Below are 24,616 nucleotides of genomic sequence, written 5' to 3' on the forward strand. Positions count from 1 at the left end.
TGCCTTTACGCAGCGTGCCACCCCTGAAAAAATCTTCGGCACCGGATATTCGCTGCAGGCCGCGATACAACACAACCGAAAGTGGCGGGTCCATATTGTGAACGTGCATTCCGAAGCAGTCGACCGAGCTTGGTACGACCCATTTTAGGACAGAGGGCGCTTTTTAGCACCTTTTTCGTAGCGCCCCCTGGGCAATGCAAGAGCCCCATAGCGTCCTCGATCACCTTGCCCCGGGATTGCCCCGAAACCAAAAAGGTGCGCTTTGCACCGCGGTGGGGGCGCACTGCGGAGGGTCAACATCGAGGACAAAACTGAACCCCGTGCAGGGTGCTTGCATGCAGCGCCACTTTACCCCTGGCGCGCAAAACGTGCGCGAACACGCGCGCGCGCACATTGTTTGCAGGTGCTGAGCATCCGCAGCAAGCGCTCGAACCTTGTCAAACGGCGCGCTCCGACATACCTGGTTGCAAGCAAACACCAATGGATATTATAATTAATCCTGACGACCCGTTCCTGACTACCCGTTCAACGAACCTGTCCACTTTCGGTCGCTCTTCACCACATTGTTTTTGGACGAGGTCGATCAGCATGTACGTCGTCTTTGCTGTCAGACAAACTTGAAAAAAGCTCATCGATTGCGGCAACTACTAGCGCTTCCTTTCTCATTGCCGACATCTCCACCAGCTAACTCCGCCAACTCCGTTGCAACCGCAGCAAGCTATCGGGCCAGAGCGTCTGCGGTTCTGCAGTCGGCTGTGCCAATGCCTTCTTTACTAGATGCCAGCCGCGTTGCTCCTTTCCCATTGCGGCGGCGTTCCCCTTAGTTGAAGTTAGTTCAGCATAAATTCCGTGAGGCGGCGCTTGTTGCCTTTTCAACTTTCGGCGGATGTGGCAGCGGCGGCTGAATGCTCCGCGGGCGCTTTATATGCGCGGGCGTCTGATAGCGAGCGTTATCGCGGGCCTCCGAGATAGCAACAGACGCCACGGCTATCTCGAAGGCCGCAACACGTGATCTAGGTTGCAGACGTCCGCCACAAGCGGCGCTCGTTGCCATTTCGCGGAGGAGAGAAAAGGGAGAGGGCCAGGAACCAAGTTAACGGACAACGCGGCTGGCATCTAGTAAAAAGGAGGCATTGGCTGTGCGCGCGCGTCGCGCAGTGCTTTCTGGGATTGCACCCCGGCGCACCGCCGATTTTCTCGGTGCGAGATGGGGCAACGGAAAACATAGCGGCGAGAATTAGTGTTCCTGTATATGCTCCCGCAGGGAGCAGAGTTGCGCATACCTTTTCCGGCGCCGCTCGCACAGCTATTGGCCGAGCGCGAAAAATGACGTCAAATGATCCGCGCCGCTGCGAAGCCAACTTTACGGGCGCATCGCCGACTTATGCGAACTCGTCGTTTCCGTCAGTGCCATCGCCATTCCAATCAGCGGACCGTCGATCGTGCGTTGAGAGGAGCAGCTGCGGGTTTCAGGTACGGTATTCGACGATGTGAAGTCAAGGACCTTGGTGAAGTGATACGAAACACATCGTACTGGCACTTGTATTGTGCCAGTACGATGCCAAAAATGTGTAGTCAGATTACAGTCTGCACTGTGTGAATAATTACTCTGCAAGTTTGCCATCTTGATGTGATTAGTGCAATAAAAATAACCTGTTGTTACTCTTAATAGCTTCTTGCCTTTCCATTTTATTTGAATTCTGCCCCCAAGGTTCCAAGAACCAGCACACTTGGCCTGCCGCCAGCAGCCGTTCATGCATTCCCTTGTATGAAATAAATTTGATCTAGAAGCTCTTGCATCTTGAATATTTTTCTACTTGCAGATTTGCTGCTACTATATAGCTGATTAGTCTGCGGTATGAATGAATCGTAAAAGTAAGCTTTGCTTAAAATGTGCGCATGTGAACATTTGAAATGCGCTTAAATCTGTGTCTGCACCGCATGTATCGAAACGTGCAGCTGTATGAACGATGGTTAGTGATAAATGACGCTCTGTTAACGGTCACTGACATAACTGCAGGCACGATAGCTCTCTTGGTGACGGTCATTAATCGGCTGGTTTCGGCAGCCCAAATGCGCTAAGTGTCCACGTACGTGTGTGAAGTTTTAAACACTCTTTAAAACATTTCTTGCTTTCTGACAATGATAAGACAACTTCATATGCATGCTGAAAATCATTGCACCGCCTTTTGTGGCAACGTACTGCGCGTTTGCGAGCGAACTTTGGAGCTATTCGAGCCACGGGAGTATTTTATTTTGGGGAATCGAAGGTGGTCCCACCCCCTATTTGTACGTTCATGTGTGTGTTGTATATGCGTGTTTACATAGGTGCATACAAAGTTTCGGTTGGTTGGAAGCCCAGCCCCTCCGATTCCACGAATGACTCGTTCGAGCGTAGACTGTATTAAGAAGTGCCCTTTGCTAAGCGCCAACGAACAATTGGCGCTTGTAGCTTGCGACCACTAGAGAAAAAGGTGGAACACCGCGCGGCATTTGGCTCCTGCGCGCGCGAGGAGGTGCTTCGCTGCAGAGCTGGATCACGACGGCGGACCTATGCGCAACTCTGCTCCCTGCGGGAGCATATACAGGAACACTAGCGAGAATTAGCGAGTGGCGCCCTCTCGCGTGTGACGTCACGGCCAGGACGCCGCTCGCTCCGTCTCTCTCGGCGGCCGCGCGCGCTCGTTTCCTTCGTGTATGCTTGAGGTATGGGTGGCTCGAGCCACACTTATTGAAGGGTATGCCAGCTTCTTTCTGCTGCCATGCGTGAACCACAGTTCTTTCTCCTAAAGCACGTGAGTCAATAAAATTTGGGGCTTGGATATCGCAAGCTATGTAGCGTTGAACGGGGCTACTGGTTTTACAATGCATATATGCGCCGTGCCTGTGCATAAAATTTGCGTAAAAAGCATGTCTGCAAATTCAATACGCGAAGCGGGGAACGATGCTGGAATTTAGCTATGAGTGACATCGCATTTTACATGAAAGAAATGTCTTGGTAATTGGCGTCAGCATGTTATCCGTGTTAGAAAGACATTGCCCAGCAAAGCTGTCATCATGATTCTTATTACTCTGGTGAGTTGTTCTAGCCAAATATGGTCATTTATTAATGCGTAAAAGAAAGAGTTAGGCGCCCATTTTTTATGAAGAAGTCTGCTGGTAGTTTCACCCCTCTCTGCAACAGGCCTCCAAAAAACGAATCGCTCATGGCTGTTAACACGACGGCTGCTAACAAATACCGTAGTAGCAATCACCTGAGAGAAAAGTTTCGTTGTTAAGATCGAGAGCCAATCAATTGCAAGCGATGAAATGTTTCATAATGGCCCTCAGTAGCCTTTATCGACAATATGGCACACCCGGTAGCACGCAACGGTAGCAACCGACTGTCGGTATGGCGAGGCACGCTTTGTTCGTGAAACCCATCAGTTCACTACAATTTCGAATTGAAACCATAAAACATTTTTTACAGCTCCAATTAGAATGGCTAAAATATTCTCCAGCTACTACAGCGCAGATTAGATTGCCTAGAAAAGGAAAATTCAAGCACTTTCTATCTCACCATGTCTCGATCCAGCGTTATGCACACGGAGAACTAAATTCGCTTCGTCGGTACATAAAATAGAACCTCGCCCAACTGCAGGAAAAATAATGTTTGCTCCAATCCAATCGCAAACATTCATAAAGAAAACACCACAAGACATACATATATATTAACTTGATTTTTGACCACAGGGGAATTATATCTTCAATATGTCCCATACTACTAGTGATTGACGCTTCGACTTCTTTCTGGCTGCAGCATGCGGTCCAACAGGCATATTTCACTAAAAAATTTCGGCCGAGTAGCCTGTGTCAGTTCGCCAAACAAATTCGTCATCTATATTCCTCAAGCAACAAGCACCAGTAATTTTCTCAAGTGAGTTGAACGTGTAGCACAGAAAAATGAATATATATTGGTGCATTCCAATTTGTATTCTGTAAATAGACGTAAGCCTACATTAGCTTTACTTAAAATTACCGCCGTTTAAAATAAACACGTGAAGAACCACCTAATTTTAAGAAGCAGTCAAATAAGCAAGTTGCGCTTGTAGAACCTAACTGCAGTATTATTTAAGTCCTCGTGTTACTGCCGAGCGTTTCTGTGAAGCAACGCAAAAATTTGATATTAAACCATAAATTACCAGTTTTAGCGGACTGTAACTGAAGCAAGACTGCGAGTCGGCCTAGTTGGAACAAATATAGAGGCAAAGGGTGTGTGCATCGGGTCAAAGGTAGCTCCCATCCTAAGTAGCATTTTTTTGGGAAGCATAGACAGAGAGTTGGCCAAAGATTTAGAAGGTGTAGTAAATAAGGTATACAGATATGTCGATGACTACTTGATTTTAGGCTGTCATGTAGACAAGGGTGCCTTTAGGAATAGGGTAGTAGAAGCCTTCAATTTTCAGGGCAAGGGTTTAACGTTCACTTCTGAAGTACCAGTGGATAACAAGCTACAATTTCTTGATGTCAAGTTAGAATTCCTACCGGAACATGTATGTTGGTCATTTTCATCCCGAGCTGGAAAACCGCTAATGAATTATGCCTCAAACCATTCCAGGCTTGTGAAGAATGGCATAGTCATTTCGTGTTTCCGGTCAGCGTTGTTGAATTCATGTCACCACACCGTAAAGAGTGCATTTTTTGAGCAAGTTGATAGGTTGAGAAAGGCTGGGTACCCGCTCGCTGTGATGTTGGCGTCGTGCGAAAGGCTAATGAAAAAACTTAAACAGGATAAAGGACAATGCAAAAAGAATCAAAGGCAAAAGGATGTAGCTTCCAAGATTTCAGTGATTCCGTATGTGCACGGCCTTTCACACAGACTTAAGAAGGTGGCTGGTAGTTACGCAGTGAAAGTGGTATTTTCAGCGAATAACAAAATAGGTAGTGTGTGCTCTAAGGTTAAAAATAAGTTCGAAAGAAAGGATGATGCAAAGAAAGAACGTAGTGTCAAACATCCGCGCAAGAACCAGTTTGTAGATTGCGCGATGAACGTTGTATATCAGATCCCTATGACGTGTGGTCATGTGTACGTAGGGCAGACTGCGAGATGCATTAACACCAGGTTAAGGGAACACTTGTCCAGTCTGAAAGGTCGCCCTAGCACGCATTTGGCAATGCATTGCCAAGAACATGATTGCTCCCCTTGTCTGAGTAGCACCAACATTTTGTATAGGAACAGGAATCAAACCGCGAGAGAAATTGTAGAAGCACACTGGATTGAAAAACAAAAAGAAAAATGCACCAGCCATCCTTCGGTTTCATTGTTGGATAAAGAAAATTCACTTCTATCATCACATCTTTAACGCATATTATCATAAGCGGATGTTTTCATGCACTTTGCTGTTCTTATGTTGACCGGGTGGCTTTGGTCCACGTCTTTGTTTTTTTATCACAAATGGTATATGCACTGTAAATCTGCTCTCTTGACTTGATCGCGCAGATCTGTGTGTATTATATGCGCTATAGGTGTGCTCTGTTTGACTAGATCGCGCAGATCTGTGGGTATATAAGCAGGTGGTTCTTCAAAAATAAAACCAGTTGTTAGAAAGCGCTCGTCCTTGTGTTTCTTCTATTCTTCGTCCCTGTTTGTTGCGCACAATAAGTTTCAAGATGGACTGTAACTGTTGTAGAAGTCATATATAGCCAGTTACTGTGACATACTTGTTGCACCGCGGCAGGTAGGGTGTCCCCCATAACTGGATTCTTATTTTCTATATTTTTGCGGTTGTCGGTTGGAAAACCTGCAATGGGCGGGTCTGCGCTCCTTCGGCTAGTACTGTAGCGTTGCCTTCGAGAGCTGCATTGTCATCTAAGAAATAAGTTCTTTGAATAAGTCTTCACAAATGAAGACGTCGTAAAAATATATTTGAGACGACCGCCATAAGTATACAGGCAGAGTGAACGAGGGCGAGCAAACTAAAGCACCGCAGAGAGCACCCGGACAGCGCCCGAACTGTAGCAGACGAGAAGCGCGAGTCCTTGCCCTGACGTCACGCGAGCGGCGCTCGCAGCGCCCCTGTAGTACGTTCTCGGGGCTAGATGGTCGGTGCGCACCGGTGCAGGTGATCGAGGACGCTACTAGTCACTACCGAGAGGTTTCCTAAGGCGTGTGTTGTAGGCGTACCGACATTGCGTAGTGGGGGGCACTGACGCCCGATTTGGCGACTACTGTCTCGCACCTGCGGCGCTCGTCAATCGAGCGTCGTCAGGCAGTAGTAGCGGCTCAATGCCTTTCTCGCGCCTTACGGCGATGTACCAGATATTTCTGTGGGAGCAGCGACCGTAGATCGAGGGAGAAGGGGTGGTGGCGTTGCCATTATGATTAAAAGCAACATTTCATTCACGATTCTGCCAGTTAAGAGTGCTATTGAAGCTGTATGGATTAAACCTAAATTAGGCAGACGTACAGTTTTCATAGGTGGTGTGTACCGTCCCCCCGGTTGCCTCGATGCGTTGTTTCAACTCAGGTACTTTATGGATTCGAATCTGCACCAAGGTGATAACATTCTGATCCTAGGTGACTTCAACTTACCAAGGATTGATTGGCTGTCCCAATCCCCTGGACCGGTAGAAGTCGCCAGTTGTGAACAACTACTAGAGCTTGCGTTTTCTTACAAGCTAACCCAGGTTGTAACGGATTAACACACGAGTGTGCGGAACGACGTACGTACTCAATTCTTGATTTGGTTTTTGTATCGCCAGGTTTGATGTCGTCTCTTGTCTGCTGTGAAGTTGCAGAGGATCTATCCGACCATAATATGGTTTTATTATCTTTAACCGTTACTGCAGACATGCCGATCGAGTACTCATTCAAAGAAGTTCATCCTAGCCTTTCAAGCTGCTGATGACGTCGGTGCACTTGACTTCTTAGAACAGTCCCTCGACAAGTTTTTAATGCATTATCGTTCCGGAGCCAGTACAGACCTGCTGTGGAACACTTTTTCAAACATTGTACGACTAGTACTCGAACGTTTTGTCCTCAAACGCGGCAAAATTGTCAGGAAGAAAACTCCTTGGATGACGAGGGAAATTATACATATTAAAAGGAAACTGAAAAGGAAACGAAAAGCCCGTTTGCAAAACTCCGGCTCACAATGTAAGGAACGCATTCGACAACTAAGTAAACAGTTAAAACAACTTGTTCGGGAGAGCAAGGACAGGTTTTATAGCATCACACTTAAAAAATTTCTTGCAGAAGACCCCGGAAAATTTTGGCGCTACATTAATCTTAAGGATAAGCGACCACACGTGGATGCGAGTTAAAATGACAATCAACAGGTTGACAGCTTTAGTTATTTTTTCTGGTCTGTTTTTACGCGAGATAACGGTATGGTTCCTCACTTTGTAGATATCTCAGATAGGGTCCCAACAGAGGATATAGTAATTAGTGAAGAAGGAATTTTTAACTTGCTCCTCAACCTTAATATAAAGAAATCGCCAAATACCCAACGAATTTTTATACAGGTATGCAGCGTGGGTTTCAAAATATCTTGTCATTATATTTCGCTCATCTATTACTACCGGCTGTTTTCCCAGTCTTTGGAAACGTGCCAAAATCGTACCCATACACAAAGGCGGCGCAACAGCAGACGTCAACAACTACCGCCCGATTTCCCTTACCAGCGCATGTTCAAAATTACTGGAGCACATTGTATCAAAACATTTAATTAAATATCTGGATTACCATACGGCATTATACAGCCGTCAACATGGGTTCAGAGGAAAACTCTCCACGACAACTTAACTTATAGAAATTGTACATGACCTCTAGCTCCCAAACCATTAATTCACGTGGCCAAGCCGACATAGTGTACCTAGACTTTGCAAAGGCGTTTGATAAAGTTTCTCATCCTAAGTTATTACATAAAATAGACGCCATATTTAAAGATACCGCAATCACGAAACGGTTCGCGTCTTACCTTCATTGCAGAGAACAGTATGTTCAAATTGGAAACTGCCAGTCTGTACCCTCACTTGTAGAGTCTGGTGTACCTCAGGGCACGGTACTAGGACCACTCTTATTTCTCGTATTTATTAATGATATGCCTAATGACATCACTGTACCGTTGCGCTTGTTTGCGGACGACTGCGTCATTTACAACAAAATTCAATCGAGACAAGACCAAGAAGAACTTGACTCAAATCTACAAAAAATTTAAAAAATAGTGCGACGATTGGCAAATGGTCATAAACCCTCAAAACACAGTGTCTATGTCTATTTCACGTAAAAAGTGTACCCTTCGTTACTCGTACTACACTGATGACAACAAACTCGAGAACGTTGAAAAACACAAATACTTGGGTTCAACGTTTACATCAGATTTGCGCTGGAATACACACACAGAAAATGTGTGCATCAAATCGCTTAGAGCACTATGGTCTTTGAGGCGGAACCTCAATCGGGCAACCCCTGAAATTAAATGTCTTGCTTACAAAACTCTAGTTAGACCAATTATTGAATATGCTAAAATAGTTTGGGACCCACACACCATAACTAACTGTTCTAAACTTGACCGAATACAGAGGGTAGCCGCCAGGTTTATATTTAATAAATATCGTCGCATCCATTCTCCAACAGAGTTATGTCAGTTAGCTGATCTAGCACCACTTGAGCTCAGAACTGAATACGACAGATTAAAATATTCCTCTTCGAAGTTATTCACAATCATAGACATTAAACCAGATGATTATTTTGAGCTTCCTATGAACGCGTCAACGAGGCATCGTCATAGTATGTACATTCCTCCTCCACTCGCCCGCAATGATTGTTTCAAGTTCAGTTTCTTTCCTAGGGCGATAAGAGAATGGAATTTGTTACCCTACTCTCTTGTAACCTCGATGTTCTTAACTACCTTTTTGGAAAGTCTTAAAAGCACAATTTTTTTGTAATAACACATAGTGAATTACCCAACATGTATGCATTTACTTTTACATGTCTGACTCCTATTGTGTCTATGACGATGCGGTGTCAAATTGTGAATGGTTTCTTTATTACTTTCCCTTGTATGTTGTAGTTCATACTTTTCGATTTTAAGACAAGCTTTGTGAGCCAAAGCTTGTAGCTCGGTCGCATTCTATGTATCTTTTTGTTGTTTTTATTCTCGATTCCTGTAATAGCCCGATGAGGGCTGACAGTATCAATAAATGAATGAATGAATGAGTAGAGCCCGGAAAAAAGTCGCGGGGCGCGGTAGTGCTGAACTAGACTGACTATTCTAGCTGAACTTAGCGTCACAAGTTGGCGGCTGGACGCAATTATATTTATTCAATCGTCTTTTTTTTGCTAATTGTAACAACGTGTCATTATTTCGCATTATTAGGGGCAAGAATTACGAGTGGCGCCCTCTTGCGAGTGACGTCACGGCCGGGATGCCGCTCGCTCCGGCTCGCTCGGCTGCCGCGTGCGCTCGTTCCCTTCGTGTAAGCTTGGGGTATGGGTGGCTCGAGCCGTACGTATTGAAGGATACGTCAGCTTCTTTCAGCTGCCATGCCTTAACCACAGTTTCTTCTTCAAAAGCACCTGAGTCGAGAAACTTTGCGGCTTGGATATCGCAAGCTATGTAGCGTTTGCAATGCACATATGCGCCGTGTCTATCCGTAAATTTTGCGTAAAACGAATGTCTGCAAATTCAACACGCGAAGTTGTGTATGATGCCTCGCTAAACATTTAACATTCCCTTAGTATTTAGCTATGAGAGACATTGCATTTTACATGGAAGAAAAATCTTGGTAATTGGCGTCAGCATGTTATCCAATGTTAGAAAAGACACGTACCGCCCAGCGAAGCTGTCATCATGATTCTTATTACTCTGGTGTGTTGTTCTATTCAAATATGGCCATTCATTAATGAGTAAAAAAATAGGCGCGCATTTCTTATGAAAAAGTTTGCTGCTACTTTCATCCTCCTCTGAAACAGGCCTCCAAAAAACGATTTGCTCATGGCTGCTAATACGACGGCGCGTCATGTAGAGTATTTACATAGGTAATTCACAAACACCACAGTAGCAATCACCTGAGAGAAAAGTTTCGTGTTCAAGATGGAGAGCGAATCAATTGAAGGTGATGAAATGTTTCATAGTGGCCCTCAGTAGCCTTTATCGATAATATGGCACACCCGGGCCCTGATCACGTAACGGTAGCAATCGACTGTCGGTATGGCGAGGCACTATGTTCGCGAAACCCATCAGTTCACTAAACTTCGAATTGAAACCATAAAGCATTTTTTTTTTTACAGCGCCAACTGGAATGGCTAAAGTATTCTGGAGCTACTACAGCGTATTAGATTGCCTAGAAAAGGAAAATTCAAGCACCTTCTGTCTCACCATGTCTCGATCCAGCGTTCTTTAATTAAACAAACGGATGACTATTCGCTTCGTCGGTACATAAAAGAGAACCTTGCCCAACTGCAGGCTAAATAAAGTTTGCGCCAATCCTATCGCAAACATTCATATAGAAAGCACCACAAGCCTTGCATATACTAGCTTGATTTCTGACCCTTCAACGGGGGGGGGGGGGGGGGGGGTAATTTCGATATCTTCACTATGTACCATACTACTAATGAAATTGACGCTTCGACTTCTTTCTGGCTGCAGCCATGCGGTCCAGCAGGCATACTCCACTAAAAAAAATTGGGCCAAGCAGCCTGTGTCAATTCGCCAAACAGATTCGTCATGTATATTCCTTAAGCAACAAGCACCAGTAAATTTCTCAAGTGAGTTGAACATGTATCGCGTAAAAGTAAATCCATATTGGTACACTCCTATTTGTATTCTGTAAATAGCTGTAAGAGTTCATCAAATTTCCGCCGCTTAAAGTAAACACGGGAAGAACCGCCTAATGTCGACAAGCAGTCAAAAAAGCAAGTGGTGCTTGTAGAATCTAAACTCCAGTATTAGTTAAGTCCCCGTGTTACTGCCGAGCGTTTCTGTGAAGAAATGAAAAATTCGATATTATACCATGAACTACTAGTCGTGAGCCAACCTGTTTAAGCGGAATAAATCGACGTAACTGTTGTAGAAGTCATATATAGCCAGCGTTTGTGACATACTTGTTGCACCGCGGCAGGCATGGTATCATAACTGCATTCCTGTATGCTATGTTTTTGCGATTGTCCATCCGCGCATGAAAAAATGGCTGTGGCTTAGCTAAGGTTAAGCCCAGGATGCGAAGCATACTAGCCTCTATTTGAACGCGACAGCGTTAAGGAGCTCGTGTCGCAGAAAAGCCGGTGTCGTCGGCGTCGGCTCAGGCGTGCGGCGCTTGCTCAGGCGCACATTTCGTTGTCGCGCCGAACGCTGCGTTGCTCGACGCTCACCGCGTCCGAAGCGGGGCGCGTAGTCGCTGCGCCGTAGCAAAGCCACCTAGAAACAGTCTCTGTAGCACGCCGCAACCTTCGCTTCTCATTCCAACGAGCAGCTCTGTCTCCAGGAGGCATCTCACCTCGTGAGTGTCTAGCAATTGGTCTAGCAGAGGCAAGCGCAGCTGCTTATATACCGCCGCGACGCCGCGAGCGACGGCGCGAGTTGGAGCCCCGTTTCTCCTCTGTCGTGACGTCACGGTGTCACGTAGTCAGCCTTGATGGCGACGCCGCGAGCGACGGCGCGAGTTGGAGCCCCGTTTCTCCTCTGTCGTGACGTCACGGTGTCACGTGGTATTGAAGACGACACCGCCGCGCCTGAGGAGCTGGGTTGAGCTCTAGTAATATGCTTCGCATAAAACCCGCAATGGGCTCTTTTGCGCTTCTTCGGCTGGCATTATTATAGCGCTGCCTTTGAGAGCTGCATTGTTGTATAAGAATTAAATGAGCTCTTTGAATAAATGTTCGCAAAGAAAGACGTCGTAAAAATATATTTGAAACGACCACCATAAGTATACAAGCAGAGAGAACGAGGGCGAACAAACGGAAACGCCGCAGAAAGCGCCCAGACAACGCCCGAACTGTAGCAGACGACAGGCGCGAGTGGCGCTCGCAGCGCCCCTGTAGTTCGTTCTCGGGGCTAATTGGCGGCGCCTCCAGGACATCAAAGCTGCAACGGAGGACCAAAGCTAGAACCCGCGCTAACAGGTCCGTGGGTTGGAGCTTGCCAAGGCCTGATCCGGACAGCCAATTTTTTTATGCGAACACCCCCTGGCACGCTTCGGCCCAGCGGCCCCAACCCACGGACCGCCCTGCTTCCAGCTTTTATCCACCCGCTATCCCTTGGGTCTTCCTGCGCCACCTGCTTTATTATAATCTTAGGTGCTCTAGCTCCTGAGGCCTCCATTTGCCAGGTACATGTGCCCTCCTGGAGCAGGGCTGGTAAAACATCTAATCTATCGTCGCGACGAAGAAAAGCGACCCGCGACTTATGCAGCACCAGTCAGAACCTTGCCCCTTCAGACCAAGGAGGAATTTTTATGTATCCTCCTTGCTTCAGACACAACGAGGCACAGCCATAGTGAGAAACTCTATGGGCACAGCTCGACCGCATGTCTAGAGGCAGTACCTCCACAGGGGAGCCACTTCGATATGGTGGCTAGAGCCACCATAACTTCGATTTTGGGCGGCGTTGCGCGTACCCGGTGGGGCAGGTACGGGTTGTCTTGGCCAATGCCTCCTTTACTAGATGCCAGCCGCGTTGTCCGTAAACTCGGTTCCTGGTTCCTGGTTCCCTTTTCTCTCCTCCGCGAAAAGGCAAGGAGCGCCGCTTGTGGCGGACGTCTGCAACCTAGATCACGTGCTGCGGCCTCGAAGATTACCATGGCGTCTGTTGCCATCTCGGAGGCCCGCGATAACGCTCGCTAACAGACGCCCGCTCATACAAAGCGCCGGCGGAGCATTCAGCCGCCGTTGCCACATCCGCCGGAAGTTGAAAAGGCAACGAGCGCCGCCTCACTGAAGTTATGCTGAACTAACTTCAACTAAGGGAACCGCCGCCGCAATGGGAAAGCGAGCAACGCGGCTGGCATCTAGTAAAGGAGGCATCGTCTTGGCCAATGCCTCCTTTACTAGATGCCAGCCGCGTTGCTCGCTTTCCCATTGCGGCGGCGGTTCCCTTAGTTTGTGGCCTCCGCAATTCGCAGCAACGGCGCGCCGCCGGAGCCGATTGCGAAGGCCACGCTTAGTTGAAGTTAGTTCAGCATAAATTTTGTGAGGCGGCGCTCGTTGCCTTTTCAACTTCCGGCGGATGCGGACCTCCGAGATGGCAACAGACGCCATGGTAATCTCCGAGGCCGCAGCACGTGACGCAGACGTCCGCCACAAGCGGCGCTTGTTGCCTTTTCGCGGAGGAGAGTAAAGGGAGAGGGCCAGGAACCGAGTTTACGGGCAACGCGGCTGGCATCTAGTAAAGGAGGCATTGTCTTGGCATCCCAGCCCACGTGACTTCCTGTTCGAAGATAAGTGGATGGATGATTGAGGCTCAACCCTTTGAATCGATGGGTGGGTGGATGGATGATTGTGGCTCAACCCTTTGAATCGGGCGGCGGCGACGCGCGCCACCTAGCCTTTAATGGTTCTATATGCATGCATACCTATGTATTTACTCCTTTACTTTTGCGTTGATATTATCCACCAATCAGATAGTCTCCGTTTAGTTATTTCTTCTACTATTCGATGATTTCTCACGTATAGAGCCGCGCCAATCCAATCCAGAAGGAAAAAAAAAAAGAGAATGGGGCAAGTGCAGTTGCTCTTTTTATTCTATGGCTAAAGCCCCTTGAACCAAAGGACATTTGCGGCTGTGCGCCAATGCCAGTATATTGTGCTGTTCTTTCGCGAGAATTCCTTTGCCGGACTATGTGAACTGTCTGATAGCGTAAAGAAATGTGAAGCCACACACGCTGCTCCACGGCCATCGGGGGTGCTGTGCAATGAAACTTCTTTCAGAGAGACTCTGTAGGACAGCTTCATGGCGATGCTGACGTTAGCGGCAGTGTGCACTTTGCTAATAAGCATCGCCGTAAGCTGCGCAGCTCTAGGCACCTACGAAGCCAATTGCAGTACGCTCCTGATGGGCCAGTACTTGTGTGCGGCACCCGAAATCGATCCGGCCACGCAGCAGCCCAAGACATGCGGCCCCGACAACCGAGCCCGTATAATGTGCACCGCGGCCGATGGTATAATCTGCAAGAACGGCACCGGCACCGGCCGGGACACCTTCGAGAAGGAAATTCCGTGCCGCTACACCAACGGCTACTCTTTCGAGACAGCACTATTGCTTTCCGTATTCCTCGGCATGTTCGGCGTGGATCGCTTTTACTTGGGCTACCCTGCCGTCGGCCTTGCGAAGTTCTGCACGCTTGGGTTCATGTTCCTCGGCCAGCTCGTGGACATTATTCTCATCTCTATGCAGGTTGTTGGCCCCGCCGACGGGTCGCATTATGTGATCAGTTACTTTGGCCCGTGCCTGCGATTTCTGGAGATCGACAATGACACTTACGTTTTGCCGCAAGACGATTGGTGATGCAGCAAGAGCTCCCTTGTTCGCAGATTGCATGCCAAGGCGAAAGGCTGAGACATAGCCATTTCCTTGATCTGTGTTTTGAAATAAAACACCCTGAATACATCAGATAAGTTAATCAGCCTTGCGTATGCCTTGCACTGGTCTGCGATGCAGAAAACAATTTCACATGCAAACTGCACTAGTGCTCTTGCAGAAGAGCAATAGAACTACGAAATTCTGTAATACGGTTGCACTGCAATAAAATTCACTTAACTACAGTGATAATACAGTCATATTTGGGTGTCAGATTTTGCACACCCAAAGGGCCTAGAATGGGGTTTGGGATTTTTTATACATAAAGTCGCACTTAAGGAAGAAGTGCAAACGAAGAGGGACAACATAGAAAACACAGATGAGTGCAAACTATCAACAATGGTTTATTTTGACAAACACGCTAAATATATACCCTGGCATAAACATGTGCAGCAGCTTAAAGATTAGAGTTTAAATAATTTCTAGTTCGTGCAGACTTGCCAATGGCCTTTGCCACGCACGTCACCGGACTTATGAATAAAGAATGCTTCAGCAATCTCCCTCGCTATCCTATCTTTGCATCTTGACAGCACCTTGGTTTCTTTTAGCAACAGTTCGCACTTGCATTATTTGCAATGTAAGCAATCATTAGATGACGGTTGCCCTTTCAAAGAAGCTCTGTGGTCCATTAATCAGTTATTCAAACACTGTCCTGTTTGGCCAATGTGCTACTTCCCGCACGACGGGAATGTGATGCACTACACCCTTTCCACAGTCGACCAACCCGTCACGGTGTTTGACATCATAATCACTCCACTTCTGTGTATATAGTGACTTCATTGTCATGCATTAAGGCACTTTTTATGAGAAGGAGATACACGATGTGAAAAAGGACCTAAGGAGAGCAATGGATAGAGTGGCTGACCTGAAAAAGAAAGCCGAGTTAACTATGTGCGGCTGTGAAAAATAAGAAGGGAAATTGGCTCAGACCCTTCTTTACTGTTAAAACACACAAAGTAGGCAATCCCTTTTTGGTAATAGTATCTCCCTAATACTTTCAAATTTCTGCTTATTATTGAATTATGTGTTAAGTACCTCAAAACCCACTGTTTCTTTAAATGCAATGTTGTGCTGTGCACACATTTACATGGAAAAAGAGTCCGTATTAAGGCTGGCCATTTGAAAACATTTTTCTCTGCTTAAACATAAGGGTGAAGCCTGACACTACGTGACAGCCATGTTCATGCGTTTATTTTTATTTTTGTCTTTTTGCTAGTAATGGCACAACATTCTTGCACAAATTAGTGTCAGTTTTCTGCAGAAATTGGTGCCAACAAAAAATTAGAAGTTAGGATATATTAATATTATTGCTTGTGGCCCAACTATAAAAATAAAGGATGTCCTGCCTTAAAGCAATTGCAATCTACACGTCACTGGTAGTAGGCTATAGAGACTGCCTACATTTGTGGGCCCAAAAATGGAGCATAAGATATGAAAAACAACAGGAATGCATACTGAAACTTCGTATGAAATCTCTTCGCAAAATGTGAAGAGATTACAACATTGGTAGCATTGCAAGTACGGACCTATTTGCAAAAAGATGAGTCAACATTTTTTTAACCCTTTGAGGATCAATGACATAAATATACAGCACCGCGAACAAGTCCAAAAATAATCGATGCCATATATTTACGGTGCAGTCTGTACGTTTAAAAAGTGCATCAATTTCCTAACTTTTTATTTTCTGTCACGTGCTGCCACTATGTGGGAATACAGGGAATTTTTTTCGCGCGCCTCCCTCTCTCGGTATTCATTGCATGGTTTGTTTTAACGCTAGTTTTCTCCGGTGCGTCTATATACTACCGCTCGTGCATTGGCGCGTGAGCGGGCAGGCAGCGGTTTGGGTTTTGTTCCGTGGATGGTTTCGGCTTCTTGCGCTTGCAAAACTGATGGTTATCTCACTACTAATTGCTCAAAGGGCGACCGCCTCTTTCTCGCTTGTTTAGTTTTCACAGGGCTGCACATACGAAGGATGCTCCCATGCATGCATTTCCGTTGCTTTTTTTTTTTTTTGACACTCGCGAAAACTACTCGCCTCTGGTTAGCGATAAGATGCAGATTAGCAGAAGTTTGTCACACATTGTGCTTTTTTTGACGGGCAAACAACCACACAGTTTTTTTGAGTGTGCGCACCCACGCAGTCCGCTTACGCTATGGATGTACATATTAGATATTAGTGTAAGAGCAGGAACATTTAAGTCTTGCGAAATATTCTCGTGTGCGCATTTTCAAGGCTTTAAACTATGTGTATAAAAATGCATCAAATTTTTTATTTTTGTAAGTTTATTTCCTTTTTTATTGTTGTTATTCATGAACGAAGAGTACATATATACCAACACAAAATATTTTTTTCTCACTTTATGGTCACGCTTGAAAAATTGCGGTACATTTTTTTCGAAATAGGTCCCTAAGAAGAATTGGAACCTGCAACAAAAAAAATTTACCCTGGGCGGTCGCATAAGGCGAAAAAAAAACTACCCTCGAAGGGTTAATCCTGAGACACAATTAAGCGCAACAAAAGATAATGGACGAGAATACACAGTTTTATTGCATATACACCCTCTCCCAAATTGTATGGCATAGCAAAGTTCTGGGTGCAGTTTGGCACTTTTTCAGAAGAGATCAGGCGAGAACTCCTTCCCTACGATGCTCAGTGAGCGAGTGCCTTGCTCAGGCCACTGGAATGCACTGAAGTCGAGCACCTCTGAGAGCTTGAGACAGTTCGTCGGGTAATGCGACATGTGAAGGCTCCTTGATGCTGAAAAATAAAGACCAGTCCAAATCAAGTGCTGCTCTTGCACAATGTTCTGCAGATCAATTATAGAACAGTAGTACCAACATTCATAAGCGGTATGCTGATTGAATAACAAGAATAAATGTGTCGACATGTTTATTTAGTGTTTGGTCTTTTCACCCACTCTGCACCTGTGCTGTCACTGCTCAAGGTCATGCCTGAAAGGGCATGAACGTTACCACCGTTGCGAAACGCTACAGAGTACTCCTTCCCCTCTACAAGTTGTCTTTCCCTTGTTGACCATTCAAGCTAGGGTTGCTCAAGAAGTGTGTGCCCCTGATCCTCCCTGGTTGTCGAAAACCAGGTTAGGTTGTGTAAAGGACGCAAGGCTCGGCCTTAGCTTTTCCTGGTGTGCCAATCATTATCTGTCCCCCATGACGCTGTTTACTTAGGAGGTCTACCATGGCTATGCATGATCCATACCTGCCAACTCTCCTTTTGTTAACTTTTGTTAACTTTACGAATTAAGAATCATTTTACAATTTTACAAATCTTGCGCCAAGTTTTACAAAAGATAAGTTATTTTCATGAAAAGGTTCCCTCTGTAGGGTGTCAAGAGGTGGCGTCAACCAGTCAAGACGCTTTCGCACCAAGCTCTGACAATCTCATGCATTTCATCGTTTTCATCGTTTCAACAGCTGGATGTTCTACCCTCCACAAGTGAGCCCATCTTTTGGATTTTACGAGAGTTTTCTACCTGACCACGTAGCTAACCCTAACGCCGGAGCTGAGACGCAATCCTGGAACCTACCCCCACTCCCGTTGACGCCGGCCTCGCGCCACTGCGTGCAGTTGCGTGCCACGAGGTGTCGTGCCACGAGGTGCCACGAGGTGCCACGAGGTGCCACACACCTGTCGTAGATGCCAAAGTGCAATCGGAGGCGCCTCGCTCGCTTATAATGGACCTTACCCCGCCTGCCGCCGCAACCGAACCAGCCAATGTAATGGACACTCAGCAAACCAAGAATGCTGCTGAAGATGGCTGGACAACAGTTCAATACAAGAAGAAGAATCTTACCACCCCCCTGCACCCTGCTGCGCTCCACACAGTCGTAATTCGACCTCAGAGTGATGTGCACCTCCCTCAGCACAAATTGCACCACATCTCACAGGCCGCAAGCCCCCCTCAACCCACACGAAGCCCTGGATCTCTCACTGAATATTAAGCCACAAAGCAATATAATCGTTATCAAGACCCCAAGTTCAATAGCAGCGGAGAAAATCGCTGCCATGTCTCAACTTGCACTTGGACCAACCACGCACACTGTCGCAGCATACATAACCGTGCTGGCCAACTCCTGCAGAGGGGTTATCCACGGAGTTGACACCGGCACATCTTCGGAGCACCTGATGCAGAACTTGGACACTTTTGGACCCACCATACTAGCCTCCCGGATGATGGGCCATTCAAAGACTGCTATTATTACATTTGAAGGAAGCATTGTCCCCAGAAAAGTCCTCTGTCATCGAGCTATGTTCCGATGTTTTCCCCACCACCCCAAAGCAGAGTTCTGTTCCTTATGCCTGATGTATGATCATCGTGCTGTCAACTGCCCCACCAAATCAACTATTATCAGATGTCCCGACTGCACGAGACAACTCAAGCAGGCAGGAGACGAGCACCAATGCTTTCTCCTCTGCTTGCACTGCGGTGGCGATCATAGGACCAATGACCCCAGCTGCCAAATTAAAAGGCAGAAAGACCATAACAAGACAGAACGAGCCTACTTACAACGCATCAAGCTGCGCAACGAGCAACAGCCTACACTTGGTTCCAGTGCCCCGAACACCGCAACCTCAACTGATTACCATCGCGAATAGCCTGCATTATTATCACACGGACAGTAACTGCAAACAACACAGACGCAACAGCCCCAGAAGAAGCAACAAGACATGCAACCTAACACACCGCTGTCACAGCCAACGACTTCGGCAAGCGCTACACCGAACGTGCAACGACCAGCCTCGAGCAAAGGCCCTGCGCGCACCCCACAGTCTGGGAGAACCGTCATACCCAAGGCGCCTGGTAAGCCAAGCACTTCTATAATCCCGCAATCCCCATCCTTCAATACCCTAACATCACAAGCACATTCTCTTACTCTAATTTACGAAGCACCACAATATCAGCAACACGTCCTACACGCGCGTTCCCACAAGACACCTTCAATGCTAGAGTCTCGTCTAAACAAATCAGAGACCCTGTTAGAACGCTTTGAAAGCATAGAAAAGAAACTCGACCGCCTCACTGACATTGTCGAAAAACTTGCCTCAGCCTACGAACGTCACGAAACACGCCTAGCCGTGCTGGAACAACGAGTAGACCGCATGCTTAAGCGCCTTCTTCCAGATGAAGATCTTAGCTGCGAAAACATGGACCACATGTCTCATTTGCAAAAGAGACAACTTCCTGATGACCCAATCGACACATCCAGCACCAAGTCTAAGACCGCAAAGGTCGCTAATCCATGGCAGAAGTAAGGGACGGAAACTTTTGCATTTGGCAGTGGAACTGCCGTGGTCTCAGTTACAAAAAAGCAATAATGAGGCAATACTTCCTAAAATCCCACCACATGTGTTACTTCTGCAAGAAGCATACAAAGAACAGAACATCCCAGGATACACAGCTACACATTCAGCGCACAACGAATACGACCAACCATTAATTTTGATGTATGTAAAGCATAACATTAAACACTACACGAAAATAGCACCAGACTGTTTAGCAAAGTATGTCTTAATAACCACAATATACCCAGACAACTTACAACGACCTGCCAAGCTGTACAACGTCTACAATGCACCAAATTCCATGTACAATCTTATTCAAATCTCCGAGCATGCTAAAAAAAGATGAGAAGACACATGACATTTACATCATGGAAGACTTCAATGCGCCCAACACATCATGGGGATACAAGGCGGACACGAAAACGGGCAGGTTGCTGGAAGACAACGTAAACAAATTTCAGTACACAGTTCTCAACACTCCGGGGGTAACAACTCGCACAGGGGTGCAAAATCAAGTTCCTACTATACCGGACCTCACGTTGCACAAAGGTGAATATGCTACGAGCTGGGAGAACAGCCATGAAAACCTAACTAGCGACCACGACATAATAAACATCACTATACACATGACGCCTCGAAAGTGCCGCACTAGTCACCTTCACAAACTGGGACAAATTTCGGGAACTGAGGCAGAATAACACTCATACAGAGCATGACTTGGGCACGTGGGCTAAAGGCCTCATAGAAACTAAGACAGCAGTTACAGACACGCACACAACTTCAGTGCCGGCAGACCGGCCCGACCCGCACCTCACACGCGTCTGGAAAAAAACGCAAAAAACTATTGAGAGTCTTATCCCAGCAACCGCATAACAATCAGCTTCGTGAAAGGTAGATGATATAACTATTCAAGCAATCAATCATGCCCGGGCGCTCGAGCAGACAGAATGGAACCATATTTGCGATAGCATCCAGAATACGTTAGACAAAAAAACACACGTACATCTTTTGCGTGCCCTGCTCGGCACAAAAAACAAGTGATCCCTACCATAGAGAAACACGCCAGTACACAAGGTATAAGCAAAACATTTGATGAACTTCGGACCCTTTACATACCTGTGGCACATCAGTCACTGTACACAGACTATATGGGCCCCCCAAACGACAACATCGTTGCCAACTTCACTATGGCGGCAGAACTAACATAGCATTGTTGCAAAACAATAGGGTGACGGCGCCGGGTCCTGACGGCATCACATATACCCTTCTGTGTAATCTGCCCGACGAAGATAAAGAAACGCTTCTCTCACACATAAATGAGCATTGGAACACGGGTACCCTCCCAGAGGAATGGAGAACATCACACATTACCATGATCCCAAAACCAGGGAAAAAAGCCACGCTTTGCAACCTCAGACCAATATCGTTAACATCATGTATGGGCAAAACAATGAAACGGCTTGCATTGAACAGACTAGAAGAACATTTGGATAACATGAAACATTTTCCGCACCAGCTCATAGGCTATCGCAAGAACATTTCCACACAGGACTTATTTGTCATACTACAGAACATGCTTCTGCAGCCAAAGACAGCACAGACCCAAGCCCTTCTGGCAATAGATATAAAAAAGGCATTCGATAATGTTACGCATGATCACGTACTCAAATCAGTTCACGACAGTGGATGCAGCGCCAACATGTACAATTATATACGCAGTTTCCTAAAAGGCAGGACAGCACGCTTCAAGGCAGCGCAGTCTCTTTCCTCCCTCATCAAAATTTCCCGTGGTACACCTCAAGGATCGATTATATCTCCCACCCTCTTTAATCTTTGCATGACAGCGCTATCAAGGCAGCTATCCACAATCCCTAACCTTCACCACACTTTCTACGCCGACAACATTACCCTATGGTGCGAAACCGGATCTCCAGGGAATGTCGAAACGACCCTCCAGAAAGGCGTCGAGACCATAGTTAACCACTTACACAAAGCTGGACTCGAACCTTCAGCAGAAAAGTCGGAACTTCTCCTCATGAATCGAACACAATACCAAAAGAAAACAAACGCCCTGATACAACTCACCTTATTAGGCAAGCAGATACCAAAGGTTACATTGTGCCAAATACTTGGATTTATCATAAATCACAACAACAATGCTAATTCTAACGTTATACAATATCAGAATGACTGCCGCAATCTCACACACCTAATGCGAAGGATCATTAGCAAAAAACACGGACTGAGAGAAGAACAAGCAACACAGCTCGTGACTACGCTCGTGTATAGTAGGCTTCTGTACACCGCCCCATTCCTAACACTGACACAAACACAAACTCGAAAACTCGAATCTTCACTCAACACCCTTCACAAGGCCGCTCTGGGCCTACCTATATACACCTCAAATGACCGCCTTCAACAAACGGGCCTCTTTCACACTTTCGCAGAACTAACACAACAACCCCGAGACAGACAAGACAGACAAGTAGCACGTTTGTCTTGTAGGGAGCAAGGATGCGACATCTTGAAACGAGCAGGGATCGCCTCTACCCAGTTGACACCAGTTAATAAAAGCCCTCCGCTACCACGCAACATTGCATTTACAAAGATACCAAAAAATATGACGCCACACCTACATGATGGTCGATGTCAAACGCAAGCAAAACGTCACTATATAGACAGGAAATGCATCATGATATACACGGACGCCACACGCTCTGACACGGGATCACACGCGTATGCAATATATACACCTGGACAGACAGCCCCGATCATCCAAACAGCTGGGCCATTTTCCAACCCTCCCAACATAGCCACTCTGGAGACTCACGCGATAATATATGCCATACAAGAAGCCTCTCTACTCACTAAGCACCACTCCAGTAATATCAACCTTTATACCGACTCCAGCAAAGCCATTCGCAATAGACAACACCGACTGTTGGAAACACACCTACATGACATCTTAACAGAATCCTGTAACCGCAAACCGAACATTACAATCACGCTGCGTTGGGTGCCTGGTCATGCTGGGATCGAGGGAAATGAGTTGGTTCATCAATGTGCTCGCGAAATTAACCTCCAAATCCAATGACAGTGGAAGACGCTGCCACGTACAAAGCGCGAATAGCTGAACACTACAAGAACATCAACGAAAACCGCACTATTTTGCCCCAACCTCACCCTTCACTCAACACGGAACAAGCACATGTCCTTCGTAAAGTTCAAACGAACACTCTCCTCATGCCACTAATGCTCTACAACTTCGGTTGGCGTAGCACAGCTCACTGCCCCAACTGTCCGGAGATAAGGGCAGGTGCAGAACACATTCTGTACTCATGTAACACTGGCATTACTTCTCCTTATTTTCCTTACCCTTCCCCTCTGTAGGTCCCTGAACCCTCCACTGGAAGTATGTTTCGATGCATGCAAGGTGAAAGAATGTAAGAGGGCTACTTGCTTCGATCAAGAAATGTTCCTGTACCAGTCATGAAAAAGGTCACTGTGATCTAAAGCAATATGTGGCTTTTTACTATTTGCTGTACCAAGTTTGTTGTTGCTTGTGTGCTTTATCAAAAGTGAAATGATCTCTTATAAAGTGTGCATGTGTGCATGCAGAGGCGTGTGCTCAGGGCAAGCTTTAAATAAAAAGATGAGTGCTATCCGCCCCTCACTCTTTCGTGAGTGCGATTTTCCAAATATTAAAGCTCGCATGTTGGCAGGTATGGTGATCCCTGTCTAGTAGTGGTGGCAGCCATCTTTCACAGGGACAGAAACTGAAAATGGCATGTTCAACTCATGCTGCCAGCCACGTGCGCCATTGTCCTCTGGCATGCAGCAATAGCTGGTACCCCAACAACTGTTCAGATGGCAACTTTCCTCCCTGCACTGGTATAACAACGAAAGGGTCGGTTCAGGCAGTCTATAAAGCTGCTTCTCTTCATTTTCTTACGGTCATCTTTTAGGGTTTAAATGGCTCTTTATGTGATGCTGTTTGACTGCAGATGATTGCGATTGCAGGTCACAAACTGCCGGAAGGTGTCCGAAACAAATTGTGGTCAGTTGTTTAACACTATCGTGCATGGCAACCCTGTCATGAGTGTGGTGGATTCTGTGCATCTTGTGAGAATATGAGAATACAAAAAGATGATGGGTGGTTAGTGCAAAAGGAAAACGAAACTATCCGAGAAGATGGATGCCATGTGAATTGTGAAAGGAGAGGAAGAAGAGGGGAGAGGCAACTGCGCTGATGCATCCTTGGTGTGGTAACACACGCTTCTTCAGCTGTTTTCTGGGGATGTTGAAGAGCAGCATTTGGGACCTGGGCTGGAGAAGGGTTGACCGAAAGATGAATGATAATAGCTTCGGCAAAGCCCTGGCTACGTGACAGTGCACCATGACCTCTGGCAATGGTCTTTACCATGAGCTATCCACTGCCACGGAAGCTTGGGCCATGACAGCAGCACTCTTTTCAGCTTAAACACTGTATGTACAGGCGCAAGCATTCAAAGAGACCGCGTTCTGACAATGCTCTTGGCAGCGTGCCAAATCACACGGCGGCACTGCGCCTCTGACCACATTGCTCTGACCCTGCCAAGGAGGAAAAGCTTAGGAGAGACCCCTCAACGCCACAAGCGAGGTTCCATGCAAAGTCCAAGGGTGATATCACCATTGCTGCGCATCCTTTGCTGTATGTGCAAGTGAAAGCTTGTGAGAAGAGCTGACATTTGAGGCTCAATCTCGCCTACGCGAAAGAGAC

At 46.6% G+C, this 24,616-nt stretch overlaps 2 protein-coding genes across 11 annotated transcripts in view; one reads left to right on the forward strand and one right to left on the reverse strand.

The window, feature by feature from the left end:
* The first annotated feature begins 13,645 nt into the window (after positions 1–13,645).
* Positions 13,646–14,598, forward strand: bisc (TM2 domain-containing protein 1 biscotti). The gene has a single exon (XM_070541455.1). The coding sequence runs from the start codon at positions 13,929–13,931 to the stop codon at positions 14,481–14,483; it is 555 nt and encodes a 184-aa protein (XP_070397556.1). The 5' UTR covers positions 13,646–13,928; the 3' UTR covers positions 14,484–14,598.
* A 2,459-nt stretch (positions 14,599–17,057) lies between these two features.
* Positions 17,058–24,616, reverse strand: part of Grip163 (gamma-tubulin complex component 6) — a 521,720-nt gene continuing 514,161 nt past the window's right edge. For 5 of the 10 annotated variants that reach the window (XM_070539800.1, XM_070539798.1, XM_070539796.1 and 2 more), the window contains one exon: positions 17,059–17,313. In XM_070539800.1, the coding sequence (XP_070395901.1) occupies positions 17,168–17,313 (146 nt within the window). In that variant the 3' untranslated portion in view covers positions 17,059–17,167. Of the gene's footprint in view, positions 17,314–24,616 lie in introns of all 10 variants that reach the window. The other 5 variants (XM_070539799.1, XM_070539797.1, XM_070539802.1 and 2 more) reach the window with 5 other exon arrangements.

This window comes from Dermacentor albipictus, chromosome 6 (genome assembly GCF_038994185.2).
Source record: "Dermacentor albipictus isolate Rhodes 1998 colony chromosome 6, USDA_Dalb.pri_finalv2, whole genome shotgun sequence".
Lineage (NCBI taxonomy): Eukaryota > Metazoa > Arthropoda > Arachnida > Ixodida > Ixodidae > Dermacentor > Dermacentor albipictus.